This window comes from Rattus norvegicus, chromosome 10, assembly GCF_036323735.1.
Source record: "Rattus norvegicus strain BN/NHsdMcwi chromosome 10, GRCr8, whole genome shotgun sequence".
NCBI lineage: Eukaryota > Metazoa > Chordata > Mammalia > Rodentia > Muridae > Rattus > Rattus norvegicus.
In genome coordinates, this window is record NC_086028.1 from 36,398,755 (window position 1) to 36,417,486 (window position 18,732).

Sequence of the window (18,732 nt, forward strand, 5' to 3'; positions counted from 1 at the left end):
AAGAAAAATAGCTGTCGGGGGTTGGGGATTTAGCTCAGTGGTAGAGTGCTTGCCTAGCAAGCACAAGGCCTTGGGTTTGGTCCTCAGCTTGGGGGGGGGGGTGTAAAAAAAGAAAAAAAAGAAAAAAAAGAAAAGAAAAATAGCTGTCATCCCCACCCACCACCCAAGTGCAGAAAAGCACAAATTCAGTGTCCCCAAGACCACAAGTGCCCAACATCATACCAGGCAGACAGTAAGTAGCGGCTAAATAGCTATTCCTATCACACATCTGTAACAAAGTGGTTTCTCTCTAGAGGAGAGCCCAAAATGAGGTACAGGCCTATAATCCCAGCATTCAGGAGGCAGGGGCAGGAGGATTCTGAGTCTAAGGCCATACAGGGCTACACTGGGAGACCCTGTCTATCACAAGGAAGAGGAAAGAAGGCAAGCTAATGTGTAACACAGGTCTATAATTCCAAGAGGCTAGCAGCAGAATCTCTACAGGTCAGTCTGGTCTACATAGCAAAACCCTGACTCCATTTAAAAAAAAAAAAAAAGGCAGGTAAGGTAGGTGGTGGGCAAAAGAGGTATCAGCTGCATTACTCCCCAACCCAAGGGGAACAAAGCCCATAGGACGCAGGCCACTACTAAGGCACCCAACTGTGGGTTTCACGGGCCCTGGGATCGGTTTTAGCTGGAGGCAGATATTTAAAAGGTCAGCTTTGAGGCCAGGGACAGAATGAGGGGCTCCTTTCCCAGACCTTTCTAGAACACGAACCAGATCTAACACAAGATAAACAAATATCCCACAGGGCTCTACTGCTTCTGGAAATGACCATGGTTCCTGCCCCTGCCTCTGGACCCCCACGCCACGGAGGGAGGGGCACACAACAGCTGGAGATGGCAAAGCCCACGGGAGTTTTCACATGTCACAGAGGAAGCTGTGTTGAGCTGGCTCCAAACCCAGCAGCTGCCGGGGCACCCAGGGTCTAGACATTCCCACCAGAAAATCACTTCATGTTCTGCAAATGCCTGTCGACCAACCCTTTTGTTTCCCAGGTATTGTTTCTTCTCAAACATCCGATGGTGTTGAAGAAAGCTGCTTGCAGCCCACACAGCAGCTAAGGGCTGTGGGGAATAGAAGCAAGGAATAGCATTGCTCCATTCTCCAACTCACAAGACCAGAGACTGCAACAGGGTGTTATCTTTCCACTATCGTGACCATAGAAGGAACTACAGCCTAGGCCCAAAGCCTGGGACACTGACCATCCAGGAGCCTCTGGACTCAGGCCAAGGACAATCTTATCAACTAGGCCTCCTCATAGAAAATGTGCTTTTTATTCTGGAAGAGGCCAATCTTCCCACCCCTGGCTCCTTCCATGGAGGGAGACCTCAGGACGGTCACCGGCCACCCTTCTTTCTCTCTTCCTCTTCTGCATCTTGGGGCTGAAGCTTGGCTGGCTCCAACCTACTTTATTGGGCCACACCCACTGTTGGGAGCAGGGCTAGGCCCTCCCTGGGTGTGGTTCTCTGCTAGCAGGACTTTGCCACAGCTTCTGGAGCAGGCACCCTATCCGTCCCATTGCCCGCTGGAGCCCTCCGCTGGGTGGGCGTCCCATCCCTGAACTGGCCTCTACAGATTCCACCCCAGACCAGTGTAAGGGAGGAGCCTGCCATCTCAGGGTATCTTCTGACTGTGTGCCCGCTGTCAGCACACTTGGCTAGCCTCAGATCTTGGAGGACTCCAGCCTGGGACTCCAAGATGTAGGGGGCTCCCGCAGCACCCGCAGCTCCTGTTCAAGTGCCTGGTTCCGGCGGTACATGTCCATGTAGCTCCCTTGGATTTCTCGCTGGTAGCGCAGCACCCTCTCTTTTTCCTCCTGCCAAGTCTGCCTCTCCTGCTCAAAGCGCAGAGCCTGCTCCTGGCCACGAAGCCGTTCTTGCAGCAGCTCTGCCCTCAGCTGCTCGGCCCCTTCTCTGGCTTCATTGCCTCCTGCCTCCCCGAGCAGCCCCCTGCTCTTGCAGTCATCTGTCTCACAGCTGCCTGGGGCTTCCTCCCGAGGTGCCTGCTCTTGCAGGCTGCGCACTGCCTCCCGCAGCCGGGCTAGCTCAGCGTCCTGAGCTTGGGCTTGTGCCCGGCTGCCCCGAAGTTGTGTCTTCAGACTGAAGATCTCTGCCAGCTTCTGTGCCAGCTCCGCCTGGGCTTCCCGAAGCTGCTGTTTCAACAGACTAATCTCGGCAGTCTTCTGGCACACCTGGAGGGAGGGACAAACCGTGAGCAAAGGTCGAACACTGTATGATACTGGGGCCGGCTGCGGCTGCTCGATGGAACAGAGTATGGGCCCAGGACAATGAGACAGGAGAGGATGCCTCGGATGGTGTCCTACCTCCCATCGGGCTTCTTCCTCTGGCCGGGCATTGGGGTCAGCCTCCATGGGGGGCCCGGAGGTCCGAGGCTCTGGGGCCAGGCCCTGCTGAGCCCGCAGCTCCTTGCGCAGGCGCCGCTGCTCCTGTTGAGCCATAAACAGCTGCAGCTGGAGGTTGCGCTCGCTGCGCTCAGCTTTCTGGGCCACCTCGTGAAGCCGGTCCACGTACAGGCGCTTCAGCTCAGACAACCACAACCGCTGGCGTTCCTCGAGCACCTGCAGAGGGGAAGAGGGACTGGTTAACAGTGGGCACAGCCTCGCTCAGACTTCCATACTTGGCCTGCCCAATAACAATGTTCATTTGTGCCCATAGCCTGCATCAATGCCCTATGCACCCAGGCTGCGGAACCCAGAGTCCTGACCACACATGCTTCATACCCAAAGAGACTCTTGACAGACAGTGTTCCTAACACCCGGGACTCACAGAAACCGTCTCCCTCCTTTTTACACAATTCCCAGGCAGGACCAAAGGGACATGGAATCCCTGTCTTTAAGCACAATGGGAGAAAGAACCCCATCAGGGCCATAAACTCCGGTCTCATCCCCAGCTGCCACTACCACACGACTGGCCCCCAACATCATACTATGCTTAGACCTTGCTCATGGTTTGTCCCTACACCAATTTAAGCCAGATGTCAGAGATTAAACTGGTCCATAGACCAATGCAAGGGACGAACCACTCTGGGGCAGGGGCTCCCTCACCTGAGTAAAGGGGTTAGATACATCCTGGTCACCGAGGTCCCTCTTGAGTTCCTCACAGGTATCAGGCAACACAGCGACCTCCTCAGTAGTGGGACAGGAGAACTCATAGGGGGGAGGTGGCTCGGGCAGGCAGCTCAGTACTGCCAGAGGTCCAGACTCCTTAGGGCTCCTTGAAGCACGATCCAGGGAGCCTCCAAGGTGATTAATGTGGCCCAGGGAGGAGCTGAAGGGGCTGGGGCCAGTCCCTGGACTACGGCCAAAACTACCCCCGCTGGAAGAGTCCGATAAGCTGGGCTCAGGGCCGCCTTCATCAAGGCTGAGGGCATGAAGCAACTGTGCACGGGCCTGACTGGCCCGAGGCCCAGGGCTCAGGGGGGGGTGACAGGCCAGAGTGTGCAGGCTGCCATTGCTTCTCCACAGCTTCTGGCCCTTGTGGGCTGCGAGGCTCTGCATGGACAGGAAGCCTTTCCCAGTGCTCACAGGAGGCTTGAACACAGAAGGACGGATCCGGCACTGTCAGAAAGAGAAGTTAGGTGTGAGCGAGGTTGAGTTGGCCACTTTTCTCTGCCTACCCGAGGTCCCTGAAGGCCCTAGGGAATCCCCTCTGAGAATACAGGGTACACATCATAGGGAGGCAGTGATCAAGCTTCAGACTTCTCACACCTCAGTCTGCCCTATCCTATGGTCTCCCAGCTGACCACCACACAGTCTCTGAGTCGGGCCCAATCCCCTAGAGCACAGATGCACCTTGTCGAAGCGACCGCGCTCAGGTAGGGAAGTCTTGCTGAAGTCACCAGCCCGAGGATGCTCCCGGTAGTAGAGGGTGGTGTAGTCCGGCTCGTTCCGAGGGGCTCGCTTGGCGGTCTTGCCATCCTTCTTGGGGAGATGCAGGTAGCTGAAGAACTCTCGTTGGCCCAAGCCTTTCCGGAGGAGCCCATCAGGCTGCCGGGAGCCCCGGGACCCAGCTAGTGCAGCCCGAAGTTCTTCAGGGGAAAAGTCCTGCCGTTCCAACAGGCTGCCTACGCTGCCCATGGCAATGCCAGCAGGGCCTGAGGCTGTGGCCATGAAGGTTCAACGGGGCACGGGCAGGTGATTCTGGGAATCAGAAGGCTCCATTAGCGGCAGATGGGCACTCAGTACCCGAGTTCCCAGATGCACTAAAACCAGACACTTGCCATCTGTTAGCTCCCCGCTCTGCCCAGACCCATCAGAAGCAGCTACGTGTGAACAGAATGGGATTCACAGGATGGCAAGAGAAAGGGTACATTGACTACTGTGTCAGACTTCAAGCAAAGGGAGTGGGGCTCCTACGGGAACACTGAAAGGAACAGCTCCCAGATAGGGGTCTGAAGTGGAACGCAGAGGCTAGGCCCCCAAGGAGTAGGACAAGGGCCCTCTTCCTAGAAATGAGCCAGCAAAGGGGAGACGGTCACTCAGGTTTTGTCTAACCCATGGGCTTGCTTATTTCTGACAGCCTCTCAACCAAATTCATGGAGTAGGGGAGGAGTTCTGTCCTTCTGTCTTCCTTAGGTGGGAAACCCCTCTTCCCTCAGAGGGTCAGAGGTCCCCCAAGGAAACATCTGGAGTGGGTGAGGTTGGGGACTGGCGGGGATACAGCGGGAGGGATACAAACAGGAAGGGCTCAAGGGGAGGAAGGATGGTGATACACACAGGAAGGGCCTAAGGGAGGAACAATGGCTTCTGTTTCCGGAACAGGTGTCCAGATCTAGGCAGTGATGGGAGGCAGAGGAAGAAGAGGCAGCTAGCTTCGTAATGCCACCGTGCTCCGTTGTTAGGTACTACCGGTCAGGTTCACAGAACCCGGTCAGGTTCACAGAACCCGGGCTGGAAGCTAGCAGCTTGTGACCTTAGCCATGCCTAACCCGTGTGAGCCTTGCCTACTTCAGGAACAGAAAAGCAAAGACGAAAACATTTATCATGTAGGGATGCCGAGAGGATGGGGTAAGATGATGTGACCAGGCATGTAGTCCGGCCGGGTCTGGCCTGAAGCCACACCCAAGGCTTAGCTTAACCATACACTCCCGCTCTATACCAAGGGACCAGGCTTCTGAATGGTCTCCCACAGGTTCTGGGGCCCAACTCCCAGGAGACTGGTGTGTGTGTGTGCCATGCCCACTGCCCAGCATACGGTAGGTACAAACAACCGGCAGTGAATGGCACCTTCTCTGCTTCTTACCCTCCCACACACAGCTGCTCCCAATGCCAGGCAGATGTCTGGCAGTCAGGTTGCCTCTGGGAGTACCCACCACCACCCACCCGATATGCTTCCGGGACACCCACTCCCACCCCAAACAATGGTGGTTAGGAGACTCCATCCTCAACCGTTTCCAGGTTTTGTGTTGGTGAAAGACAAAGAGTTGCTTTCTGGGAGAGGGAGGGCAGCTTGGTCCCCACCCCCACTCTACGGCCAACTCTACCCCAGGCAGTAAATAACTGTAGTGGCCCGCTCCCCAGTAACCACCACTCGAGGTGGGGTGCAAGTCAGAGTTTGGACACCCAGCCCAGCCCCATGCGAGCAGTCAGACTCTTCTAGGGATATCATAAGCTATGTAGAATCAACAGATTCAGCCAGGTTATGGGACTACTGGAGCTGGGGCTCTCCCAGGAACGTGGCACTCTGCAGGAGTCTCAAGGAGACTATGGCTTCAGTATCCCTCCTCTATAAATTGTTTATTTATTCATCTATTTATCTTGGGTTTTTTTGTTTTTGTTTTTGTTTTTATTTATTTATTTATTTTTTTTTGAGACAGAGTGCTGGCATTAAAGGTGCACGCCACCACCTGGCTCAGTATCCCTTTTTAAAAAGTAAGCCCTTGGAGACTCAAAAAGGTGGAATGACCTGCCTAAGGTCACGGAACTGGTCAGGGTGAGAATTCATGGAATCCCAAAACCAGGGCTGCCAAATAGCAGGACCCCGATGTCACCCACAGTCAAAAGAATTAGAACTGGGTCGCCTTGTCTCCCCATTCAACATCGCCTCACCCTGACAAGACCACCCAGCTAGACATCATTTCCTGTGAAATATTCCGTTGCTACTCAAGGAAAGAGATCTAGTCTCCAGGCATCTTCCTGTCTCCCTCCCCAGTTACCTCTGTCAGGATAACTGACAAAGAGGCAATGGAGGAGAAACAGCTCTGTGAACTAAGTCTCGGGTGCCCCCTGAGACAGTGCCAGATATACCCATAGCACCCCAAACACACTGACCCTCGCTGCCCTCTGTGTGGACACTCACTTGCAGTCTCCTGAGAAACCACCCACACTCTGTGGTACCCACTAAAGGTTCTCAGGTCTCAGGGATGAAACAGTGTAGCCATGAGCCAAAAGCCTGCAAAAGGCCTCATACAGAAAACAGCGTGGGAGCATGGGTCCTGTGGACAGAGGTATGTTCAGAGATCAGAGTGAGGCCAGTCATGTCCAACAGCGGACAATGCGGCTCATACAAGGTCACCCACTATCCACCCACCTAGATCAGGTCTCACGTAGCAATTGGTAGCAATGTCTGCTCCACCCGCCGAGCTGAGGCCACCCCAGGTCTCGGTCTGCAGACAAACCCTCTTCCTAAAGAACCCAACCTACCTCTGCCCCTCCCCCAACACACACATTCCTTCCTTCCCGTTGCTTAGGAGCCTTGGGGATTGCAAGCCCAAGCCGGGGCAGCGGTGCAGGCTCTTTCGCCTGTGAATTTGGTGGAGGGGTGGAGGAGAGAGCTAGCAAGAGCCTCGCAACCCCTAGGAGACCAGAGCAGAGCAGAAAGTGGGGGTTTTCCATCAAATGCTGGGGCCGTGCTGCCACAGTTAGGGTGCCTATCTTAATGCCCAGGGCTCTGTGAGGAGCTGGATATGTACACCATTACCCAGCGGGCCATGGCAGGACCCCTTCATTCCTGTCTCCCTCTGCCCCCAAGATTAGCCAGCAGTTCAGAAAGCCTCAAATAGAAGTACATGGTTATACACAGCAGGGCACCCCAGCACCAGACCCTGGATACCTCTTCAAAACACACCCAGGAGGTGAAATGGGTTATTTGTTTTTGCTGCACCCGAGGAAACAGGAGCCCAGGAGGTAAAATGTGACCAAGGTCATGTTCAGCAGTATGGGAGGAAGTGTCCTGGCTCCCCCAGGCGGCTTTCACTGCATTTCCCTCCGGTTGGGGCACCTCATCCTCCGGGAGGCAGGAGTTACAGTTCAACCCAAACAGCCATCAGTCCCACCAGAGTGCCTCAAGGGAGGGTCACACCACCTGCTGGGGGGGATCAGCCCTTCTGAGGGGTGTGTCTGCAGCTGCCACAGAGGAATGACACTGGAATGTCCCAACTCCTAAAATGGGGACAGCCTGAGAGGCGATGGGGGCGGCTGGTGTACCCTGCCCCCTCGTCAGAATTATCCACAATTTGCTTTATGTACAGTGCTACAGTGCTTCAGTGTATCTGAGCTCTTCTATCTCATAATGTCACATAATTGTCTCCACACTAGTTGGTGGAGAACGGCATAAAGGACCCTATCTACACATAGGGAAACTGAGGCTTGAAAGAAGGAATTCCACACTGAAAGAAGATCCCAATCTGGATTCCCACAGTAAAACCCTATATTACACACAGCTGTCCCAGTTAGGGGTCACCTTCCATCAGCATACTCTGCTGTCCGTGTAGCCTGCCCAGCCCCCATGCTTGTTCCTCCCAAGGGCATCTACAGCTATGCTGGGCGGGATGGAACTTAACCGCCCCCTCCCAGGGATCTCTCCTGCCCGCCCTGGGGAAAGAGGTAAGAAGAAATAGTGGAAGTGGCGCTGGTTTAGGGACTCTGAGCTCAGGAAACTGCTAGAGGCGGTGTCGGGAGCTGGCTAGTCGCTTTCATTCACAGTCTTGCACATACACACCCACACGCAGCCAGTCGGCGGAGAAGCCCTGCTTGTCAAAGCCTGGGAGGAGGCTGATCTCCAGGTCCAGAAGGGCCTCCCGCCTCTGCTCCCGCCCAAGGACAACCATGCCCAACTTGTACCTTTGGGGTGGGTATGTCCTAAGCCCCCATCTTAATACAGTTAAGAGTCCTGGTCCTTACTTTTGTCAAAGGCTAAAGTCAGGATAGGGATTGAGTCCCAGACTTCGGAACATCCCCTTATTCTCAGGTCCCCAGTTGAAGACCAGACAGGGCAGGGGACTGAGGCAGGTAGAGGGTACCCCGAGGGCGAGGGCAGGTGAGCAGTGTCCCCGGGAAGGCGGTAGAGAAGACAGGTTGGCCATCCCGGTGGAACTGCGCCCCAGGAAGGCTGTGGAGGAAGCAAGGGATCCCAGAACTACCGAAGGCCCTTCGAGCTACCCAGGGGGCGGGGTGGGGTGCAGGTCTCCCGCCCGCCGTCTGTGAGGCCTGCTTAGAGCTAGTGCAGGGGGCGGAGGCCGAGATCAGACTCCTGCGCCAAGGGCGCCTGACCCTCCTAGCTGCGGCGCGGGGATCCGGGCGATGCTCCACGGAAAACGCATTTACTGGTCAGCCTCGTGAGCGGGAACAGAGGACACCGAGGCGCGCACAGCATCCTGCCACTCCCCGCCGGGTATCCGAGAACGACCTCCGCGACCCGCCCTGCCCACTTACCATGCTGGCGCCGTGGACCCCAGGGCGCACTGCAGTCCCCAGTTCGGTCTCGAACCTTTCTCGTCCCAGGCTCTTCGGGCACGCGCGGGAGCCGGATCGGCGGGCGAAGGACGCACTAGGCGACACTCGTCGGCTGGCCCCAGAGACGGAGGGAAAACCCGGCCTGACTCACTCGCGCGGCGCGAGCCCCAGCGCCCAGCCCGGCCCCCGGATGTGGGGGGCGGGAACCGGCACCGCCCCCGAGCGACCTGAGCCCCTCCCGGGCTCCCGGGTGCTGCGGGGCCGGGTCCCCGCTGCTAGCTGAGCACGGTGCAGTGGCCACCCCGGTGCGCGCTCGCTCGCGTGCAGAAGCTCCGCAGACCCCGGCCGGGACGAGGCTCTAGAGCGCGCGCCGCCCGGCTGCTCCTCCTCCTCCAGCTCCGGGCCTCGCCCGCCTCGCCCGGTTTCCTTCTAGAACCAGCTTCCAAACTGGCTTGCTGGGATGGGTCGGTCAGGTCTCCGCCGCCTCTTTCTCAGGTAAGCGCCACTTTCCTCGTTTGAGAATAAACCCAAGAAGCGCTCTGAGGAGCCAAAGAGGTGTAGTCCGCGCCTACATTAGTTAGCCGCTGGACTTTTATTTTGGAGGGTGGTTGGTTTGCCTCCGCAGCCTTCTAGGGGCGCCAGGTTCAGATGCCTTTAGGGGCCAGACTGATAGTGTACATGAGTCATGTGGGTTGGGTAAGGCAGTAGCGGGGACAGAAACAACAGAAGGCTGGACACCCAAACGTGTTCAAGATCAAGAAGTTAGAACACCTTTTCTTCCCTAAGTTAAACATACATGGGGGTGAGGTGAGGCGGGGTAGGGTGGGGTGGGGTGGGGTGGGGTGGTAAGGGTTGTGAATGGCGAGATGGCTCAGTGATTAAGAGTACTTGCTGCTCTAGCAGAGGACCTGGGCTTGGTTCCCAGCAACCGCACGGTGGCTCACAACCCTTTGCAGCTCCAGTTCCAGGGTATCCCCTTGGCCTCTAGGGGTACTACATGCACTTGGTGCACATATGCTCACGCGAGCACATACATATAAATTTGTTTGTTTACGATTTTAAAACAGTAAGTTCAACAGATTCAGGATAGCAATTCCATTCCTGGGTATACGACTAAAGAAACTGAAGTCAGGTATGCCAACAAGTGCTTGCACTCAAATGTTCATAGCAATACTGTGCGTTAACAGTCAAAGGAGAGGCACAGATCAAACCTCCAGAAAGGATAAACAGTGTGGTCTACTCATACGGTGGAATATTATTTACCACAGAAAAGGAATAAATGCTGTTTCATGCTACAACTCAGATAAACCTCTAAGAAGTGATGCTAAGTCAAAGAAACCCACAAAAGACCACAAGTTATGGGGTTTCATTCTGGTGTCAGGTGGTGGCTACAACACTTTCCTTTTACAATGTCTTATAAAGGCCTGGGGTGCGCCTCAATGGTAGAGCATGCTCTCAGAGGCTGCCTGAGACCCTGGGTTCAATTTCCAGTACCCTAAGTTAAAATGGATGATTTTATATCAGGCAAAACAACTTTATTTAAACAACAAAACATCGTTGTGGCTCAACAGGGACCGATTTGCCGCCTCTGTTTTCTATTTCTACCGTAGATAATTTTTTTTTAATTTATTTTATTTATATGAGTACACTGTAGCTGTTTTGAGATACACCAGAAGAGGGCATCAGATCTCAATACAGATGGTTGTGAGCCACCATGTGGTTGCTGGGAATTGAACTCGGGATCTCTGGAAGAGCAGTCAGTGCTCTTAATCGCTGAGCCATCTCTCCAGCCCAACTGTAGACAATTTTAAACAATGGATCTTTCTCTTTAAGGAAACGTATTCACAGCTGCTCAATGATGGAGGGGCTGCAGGTATATGGGGAGAGGGGCTGCCTGAGACAGATGAATATTGACAGCAAGAGCACACTTACAGTCTTGGGGACCTGAGGAAATCCCTCTCTGGGTAAGTAGCCTGGCAGAAGCACAGAATTCTAAATGTTTCCTCAGGAAGGTATATTCATGGTGCTGAAGCCCAGAGTTGGAGAAATCTGGACATGTTCAGATGTAGAGGAGCTCTCTAGGGAGGCCAGGGCCTTGAGAGTTCGCCAAAGGTGGCATACAGGTGTTGGCCCAGAAGTGCCTCCTGGATCATCCCGCAGAGCCTCTCTCTGTAGTACATATACAAGAATAACAATAATAATAATGATTAGCAAGTATTTGCAGAGTTAGGACATTTGTAATCCTAATATTTAGAATTTAGAAAATAGGAAGATCGGGCTGGAGAGATGGCTAAGCAGTTAAGAGCACTGACTGCTCTTCCAGAGGTCCCTGAGTTCAATTCCCAGCACCCACATGGTGGCTCACAGCCATCTGTAATGAGATCCAATGCTCTCCTCTGGTGTGTCTGACAGCTAAACTGTACTCATACAAATTTAAAAAAGAAAGAAAATAGGGCAATCAGGAGTTTATCTGTCTGACTAAGGGGGAACTTGTACACAAGGTTGGACTGTGTGCTGTAGAGGCAAGCCCTGCTTGCTGACTGAGGCAGGGAGGATGGGTTATAGGCACCCAGGCAAAGGAGGTCTGTCAGCAGCAAGGATCAGAAATGTTCACAAAATGGTCATAAGGAATAGATTGGTTTTGGTGAGAACATTCTTGAGGAGAAAGAAGTCAAAGCTTGCATTCTAAATCCTTCTGTTCTGTGTACATTGGTCTTTTGCCTGCACATATGTCTGGGTGAAGGTGTCAGATCTTGGAGTTACAAACAGTTGTGAGCTGCCAGGTGGGTGCTAGAAGAGTAGTCGGTGTTCCTAACCATTGAGCCATCTCTCCAGCCCCCTAAACTCTTTTTTTATTTGTTTGAGACACGGAGGGTCTTTTGCAGGGCAGGCTGTCCTTGAGCTCAGTCGGAAGCAGAGGATGGCTTTGAACTCCTGATCTTCCTGCTTTCCATACTCTAAATACTGGGATTACAAATTCCCTTGCTCTGTAAACACTTGTAATGATTGTTGTTGGTATTCTTGTGTGTGTATTTGTTGTATGTTGATGTGTATGCATTTGCATGCAGGTGGCAGACAGAGAACAGTTTGTGAAGTCTGTTTCTCTCTCTCTACCTCTACATGGGCTGGAGGATCAAGCTCAGGTCCTCAGGCTTGCACAGCCAAGACTTTGCCCATTGAATCATTTCAGCTGCCCCATCTTTAAATGACTCGGTTTCAATGATAGCCAAGGCAGCCTCTCTCCCCTCCCTGGACCCCTTCTATATTTGCAAACCTCAGTAACTTGTCCAAGTTCTGGTTTCCTCCTTCCTCCCTCCCCCTCTAGTGTTCTTTCCCCATTCCAGGCTATCAGAAGAGAGGGATGGTAGATGTGTCTCGGGCTTCCCAGCAGGAAGGACTAGGTCAGAGGCTCCTGCTGAACAGAACACACAGAACTGGCCCTTCAGGTAAGGATCCTGGCTGGTATGTGGAGCCGAGGGACTGGAGTGGAGGGAGAGAACCTGTTTCTGACCTTTGAAGAGAGATGTCATTCAGGGAATCGAGGGAAGGTCAGGAAGCAGGCTACCTGTCCCATCCTTTGCACAGGCTAGAGACTCCACAGACTGCTAAAACCCTGGGGAGGATCTGGCTTGACAGATACTGCCTGGCTTTTGAACCTTGGGACTGTTAACTCTTGTTACCTTGATGGCAAGGCAAATGGGACCAGGCGACTCTGTAGAGAAGTAGGGTGAGACATAGTCCCCTACCCCTAGCCTCCTTATGCCTTCCTCTGCGTTTTCAAGGCATGAGACTCTTGGGTGTCCTGGGCTCAGCTTTCTCTGACGAAAAAGGCTGGAATATCCAGAGGGGGCACATGATCATCCCTAAGTACACCTCAGAGCTAGAGGGCCTGAAAGGATCTGCCTTTCTGAGGTAGAGAGAAGGTGGGCTGGACGGGGTAGGGGATCAGAGGCCATCAGGAGGCCGCTTTCCTCCCACCGCAGGCTTGTCTCACAGCATGAAAGAGACTAGATGCATGTGGACAGGGAGGGGATGTACCCATGAACTGTCCATGTATTGAGTTCATCATGCATGCGCTTACACATATGTGAGTATCTTGTCCCCACATCTGACAAACCTATGGATCTGGCATGCCGGCCATGTTGTTCAGATGCCAAGGAGTGAGGCACTTGGGGCACCAGGCCAGGGCTGAAGTAAAACCAGATTCCCTGGGTGTACCTATTTCCCGAATCGGCTAGCCTGGGACAATTTAACTTCCTTCAGTTATCTGCTGCCTGCAAGTGCCCAAGACAGTAAGGGTCCTAGGGCTACCCATGCTGAGTAGGAACTCATCCCATCTATGGCTGCCACCCCTGCTCTCGTCTCCTCTCTTCTTGACAGTTGCAACAGCCTTCCTAGGCTCCTCTCCAATCTGCCCGAGAGGAGCCTTCTAGCCCACACATTTTGTCTCCAGCTCTCCGAAGCCTGTGTCGCAGTCTCAGCCCAAGACTGGCCCTGCCACCAGGCTTAGGCACAGCTGCTGCCCGCATCCTAGGGGCTGTTTCAGTCTCTTCCTCGTAACTGGCTGGTTTTGGGGGTGACCCACCATCTTCAAAGTCCATCTTCCCACCCTCAACATAAAAATGATCACAACGTCGCCACTCTTGGCCTCTTCCTTGGCTCTTTCACCACACACACCCTCATCACTGGGTCACTTGTCCTGTCTTGTCACTTCCAGAAAATAACCTGCCCTGAGCACATAGGTGCCCAGTACAGAATCTTCCGAGGTCTTGAAGGAGTTTGGGAAATGCCATCCCGACATATTACAGCTGACTGTGCTGGCTCCTTTGAACAGAGGCCTGGGGAACAGCAAGCAGGAGAGCCTTTATCCAGTGAACCATCTGGACAGCCCTATTTTTAGTTTTTGACACAGGGTCTTTCTATCTAGCCCAGATTGACCTGGAAGTCATAATCCTGCCTCTGTTCCTGTAGTGCTGAGATTACCGATCCGGTGTGCACCACCACGTCTAGCTTCTGTATAACCAAGACAACATTTTTTTTTAAATTTATTTTATGTATGTGAGAGTACACTGTCACTCTCTTCAGACACACCAGGGCATCAGATCTCATTACAGATGGTTGTGAGCCACCATGTGGTTGCTGGGAATTGAACTCAGGACCTCTGGAAGAACAAGCACTGAGCCATTTCTCCAGCACCCCCAAGACAACATTTAATCACTATAGAGCTCCTCCATTCACCGTCCCAAAATGTGTGGCCTGTCCATCCTTCCATCCCGGGAGCCCAGAGCCCATATTCTGTTCTAGAGCACCAATTGTTTTGTAATGAAACACAGGTTTTCCCGTTTGTGCATTTGTTTGTTTTGAGGTAGAGTGCCTCCACATAGCCCTGGCTGTCCTGGACATCACTATGTAGACAAGGTTGGCCTCGAACTCATAGAGATTCATCTACCTCTGCCTCCCTAGTGTCGAGACTAAAGGTTTGCACAACCACACCTGGCAGTGTTTCTTCTTTTTTGAGCTGGAGGTCTTGTGCATCAGAGAATGCATGTAAACATCCTTTGTGGCTAACAGAAGACCTTGAACTTCTGATCCTTCCGCCACTACCTCTTGAGTGCAGGGACTAAAGAGCTTTGCCACCATGCCCAGCCTTGGTACTAGAGATTGAATCCAGAGCCTTGGCAAGCACTCTACTAAGCTACACCTCCAGTTTCCTCCTGTGGAAAAGAAACGCTGTGGGGGAGGGAATAGGGAGTTTGTGGAGGGGAAAATAGGAAAGGGGATAACATTTGAAATGTAAATAAATAAAATCACCAATAAAAAAAAAGACAGAAAATTTAAAAAAGAAATGTGGTGTCTGTATGTGTGCCTGGTTGTGTGTATGTCCTCATGTCTGTGCAGTACCCAAGTAAGCCAAAATGTCCTCTGGAGCTGGAGTTACTGGCAGCTCTGGGCTGCCCAATGCGGGTGCTGGGAACCAAACTCAGATTCTCTGTATGAGGAGCCGCAGGTGCTTAATCGCCGAGCGCCTCTCCAGCCCCTCTTCTCCCCATTTTAATCTAACGGTATCTTTTTTTTTTGGGTTCTTTTTTTCGGAGCTGGGGACCGAACCCAGGGCCTTGCGCTTCCTAGGTAAGCGCTCTACCACTGAGCTAAATCCCCAGCCCCCAATCTAACGGTATCTTAATTAGTTGACCAACCAAGAACTTTTAGAAGGGCAGAGAGATCGTTTGTCCTCACTGCAGACTCCTCTGTGACTTGAAAGTTGGCCATGCTCCTCTCTAACGCACTATCTGCCCCAAAAGGAACTTCTGGATGTTTTTTAACCAGGAAGAGGAGAAGGAAGAGAGGTGGTTCTGGCTGTGGACCCTGGTTTTGTAACTGCCTGGTGACCTTTCTGAGCCCCAGACTCTTGGCTTTGTAGAACAGGATAATCACTGGCTTAAGTTTGCTCAGGTGCAGGAACCGGTGTGATGTCCAGGGACTTGACAGCCCTGCAGCCCCCACCCTTCACTCCTCACCCTCCTTCCTCCTCTCTCTTGTCCCTTTGGAGCTGAGTCAACCTTGAGCCTGATAGAGAAGATCTGGGCTGTGTTGGAGGCCACTAAGGACCTCAATCTTTGGGAAGAGCAGGCTGACGGATAGTGCTTGATTCTCCATCTTGCCCATGGCTGCCCTTTCCCTGGGTCCAGTCCTCTCATCTTGGCCTGAAAGTAATCTTGGATTGTCCTCCCAGTCCACAGAGCTGGAGGAGCGTTCACTTGGCTCCTCCCCTGCAGTCCTTCCTCCCTTGGTGACCTGGTGACCTGGGCAGCCCCAGGCAGCTGTGGGTGGAAGCTGAGACCTGCCCGGACATGCTCAGGTGCCTGCTATAGGGCAGGCAGCTCAGACCTGCAGGAGCCATGCAGGACTCGGTGAGACCCGCCCCTGGAAGTCCAGGCTGCCCAGCTAGGCCACAGGAGAACTGGACCAGCCAGTTCAGGAGGAGTCGCCGGGCTAAATGGCCACAGAGCTTGGCTCCAGTGCTGCGGAAGCCTGGTCTCCAGGCTCTCAAGGTTTTAATACCCGGGGTGGGGGTCTGACCTATAAGGCAGTGTTGGCGCACTCAATCCTACTGAGCACACTTAAGGTGGCACTTGGTATTTGAGGTGTGTTTACCTCAGTGTTTTTAAAAGGAAGGGGAAAATATCACCTCAATAAAGTGACCTTGGATTCTTTCTTTTCCTTCTTTTTTTTTTTTAAAGATTTATTTATTTATTTCATGTATGTGGGTACACTGTCGATAACTTCACACACACCAGAAGAGGGCATCGGATCCCATTACAGATGGTTGTGAGCCACCATGTGGTTGCTGGGAATTGAACTCAGGACCTCTGGAAGAGCAGTCAGTGCTCTTGACCGCTGAACCATCTCTCCAGCCCGAACTTGGGTTCTTTTTTTTTTTTTTTTCCTTTTTCTTTTTTTTCAGAGCTGGGGACCGAACCCAGGGCCTTGCGTTTGCTAGGCAAGTGCTCTACCACTGAGCTAAATCCCCAACCCCACGACGTTGGGTTCTTATGTGTCATTCCTGACTACAAGTGAATTTAGGCCAGCCCGGGCTACGCGAGACCCTACCTTAAAAAACATAAAACACGTTTTTTTTCTTTGTCGGTGATGACCTTCAACTAGCAATCCTAGGCCCAAGCCATCCTACCTCAGCACCCCAAGTAGCTGTGGGTACAGGTGGGTACTTGTGGTTATTTAGCCCCCTTTCCTAAGAATTCAAGCCAGAGCCTCATATCTGTTAGACCCCATACCAAAGTGTACTCCCAGCTTCACCCTCAGCCTTCCTGGGTTGTTTCCGAACAGATGATAGTGTTTCACCTATAAACATCGTAGGGAAGACATTTTAAGTTGTACTAATCGTGCTTTTATTTGGGGCTTACGGGAAAGTGAGGCCAGGGCTTTACGTATACTAAGTATATTTGCTTGCTCTTAATTTTTTCTTCTTTTATTTTCTTGAAGCAGGGTCTCGCCATAGCCCTGGCTGGTCTGGAACTTGTTATGTAGCCCCAGCAGGCCTTTAATTCGCAGATATCCGCCCGCCTCTGTCTCCTGAGCAAGGGGATTGAATCTGACATGAAAGCTTTCTGCTGCTGCGCCACACTGACGCGCTACACTGGCGCCCTGCGTTTGTTTTCCTGTGTGACTTTCCACAGGCATGAGAAAGCAAAGCTGAGGGCTGCCGATGGGCAGGCGTTCTCTCTGCTTTGCTGTGACACCCTTGGCCATGGGTGACGGAAGCAGGAAGAACACCTGTTTCTCCCCTCAAATGAAATCCAGGGCAAAAAAAAAAAAAATGTGGAACCCTCCGTCAGCTCCCGCAGGAGAGGGGAACACCAGGCTTGACTGCTGGGTTGCAGTGTCTGAGGTCTCCGCCATACACTTCTTGCTCCCTTTGCCTCTCTGTGCTCAGGCTGATGGCCCAGCCCTGAGCACTGCCCTCCATGGTCTTGGGCTCCACTCTCCACCAAGTACCACAGCCTTTGAAAGTCTTCCAGGCATCACCTTCTCTCTCTCTCCTGTACATCTGGTAGGAAGGCAGAAGTTTCTCTGGAGCCCGATTCTGTTCTGCTTCCCTAACCCAGTAAATGATCAGATGTGTCTGGCACACCGCCCAGTCCCCCAGCTTCCTTCCCAAACCGGCAGCTAGACCATGTGACAGCCACTGCCTATCCCCAAACATTTCACCCAGCCCCACCCAGGAGAGCCAGACAACCGCACACACCCTCGCCTGCCTGGCACAGCCTTATTTCCGCCCAGCCCTTTCTCTCTCCAGACTTGGGAGAAAAGCAGCCTCTTTACCTTGCTAGCTCTGCCTGAAGTTCACCACACTAGTCCTTAGGAAGTTTTCAAGGCATGGCCTTTGTGCTGCCCTTGGCAGGACTGTATGGTACAGAAAGGTCAGAGAAGGCAGGCCCAAGAGGCGCTGCTTAACTAACTCTGCAGTCACCATCCCCTGGTACTTCTTATCAGGCTGATGGGGATAAAGAAGGGACCCATAGGGGCTGGGGATTTAGCTCAGTGGTAGAGCGCTTACCTAGGAAGCGCAAGGCCCTGGGTTCGGTCCCCAGCTCCGAAAAAAAAAAAAAAAAAAAAGAACCAAAAGAAGGGACCCATAGGAACCAGTGTCCCTGGGCCAGCTCACCTGCTTGAACTGGCAAACCTAGGGTTGGGGATTTAGCTCAGTGGTAGAACACTTCCCTTGTAAGTGCAAGGCCCTGGGATCGGTCCTCAGCTCCAGAAAAAATAAATGCAGACCTGACTACTGCCTAATACAGGACTCCAGCTCTGTCACCTGCAGAGGGTCCCCTTCTGCAGCCACTAGCTACTGGAGAAGTGTGGCTTGAGGCTGAAATTCAAGATGAACCCTGCAGGTACTAACAGCTGGACACTAGCAACTGCCTCCTTGCATCTGGGCAGCAGGCCCTTTCTCAAAGGTGCACTTCATCCTGTCCCATCAACTTCTACCACATGCCAGTTACTCTATGCCTGGCAGACACAAGACCTAGAATGGAAATGGCCTGACAGTGGGCCATGGCCTTCCAGACTTCAGCGTTTTGTGTGCACGTGAGAGAGTCTATGTGGTGCTTATGGATGTGGCTCTCATGCACACGTGCAGAGGCTGATGGCCATCGGGTTTCCTGTTCTCTCACACTGTGACCTTATTCCTTTGAGCACAAACAATTCTTGCCAAGGACCCAAGTTCAAATCCAGCCCTTGCTTCGGGTGGCTCACAACTGCTTGTAACTCCAAGGCCCCCAGGAACACCTGAACTCACAAGGGTATAGCCCCAATAATAAAAATGACCTTTTAAAAATATTTGGTTGTTTTTCTTTTTTTTTTTTTGGTTCTTCTTTTTTTCAGAGCTGGGGACCAAACCCAGGGCCTTGTGCTTCCTAGGCAAGCGCTCTACCACTGAGCTAAATCCCCAACCCCCCTTGGTTGTTTTTCAAATCAG

At 52.9% G+C, this 18,732-nt stretch overlaps 1 protein-coding gene and 1 long non-coding RNA gene across 3 annotated transcripts; one reads left to right on the plus strand and one right to left on the minus strand.

Moving 5' to 3' along the window:
- Positions 1–1,298: 1,298 nt before the first annotated feature.
- N4bp3 (Nedd4 binding protein 3) lies at positions 1,299–8,855 on the minus strand. 2 transcript variants are annotated; one of them, XM_008767681.4, is made up of 5 exons: positions 8,715–8,855; positions 3,855–4,202; positions 3,108–3,620; positions 2,367–2,621; positions 1,299–2,234 (listed from the first exon to the last, which is right to left on the minus strand). In XM_008767681.4, exons 2-5 carry the CDS (start codon positions 4,170–4,172, stop codon positions 1,707–1,709), a joined length of 1,614 nt encoding a protein of 537 aa, XP_008765903.1. In that variant the 5' UTR covers positions 4,173–4,202; positions 8,715–8,855; the 3' UTR covers positions 1,299–1,706. The 2 variants fall into 2 exon arrangements, with proteins under 2 accessions (XP_008765903.1, NP_001029065.1); NM_001033893.1 differs by lacking the exon at positions 8,715–8,855 and having other exon boundaries at positions 1,303–2,234; positions 3,855–4,172.
- A 235-nt stretch (positions 8,856–9,090) lies between these two features.
- LOC120095096 (uncharacterized) lies at positions 9,091–17,397 on the plus strand. Its single transcript, XR_005490195.2, has 2 exons — positions 9,091–9,230; positions 10,569–17,397. It is a non-coding gene; the product is annotated as an uncharacterized LOC120095096 (long non-coding RNA).
- The last annotated feature ends 1,335 nt before the right edge of the window (positions 17,398–18,732 follow it).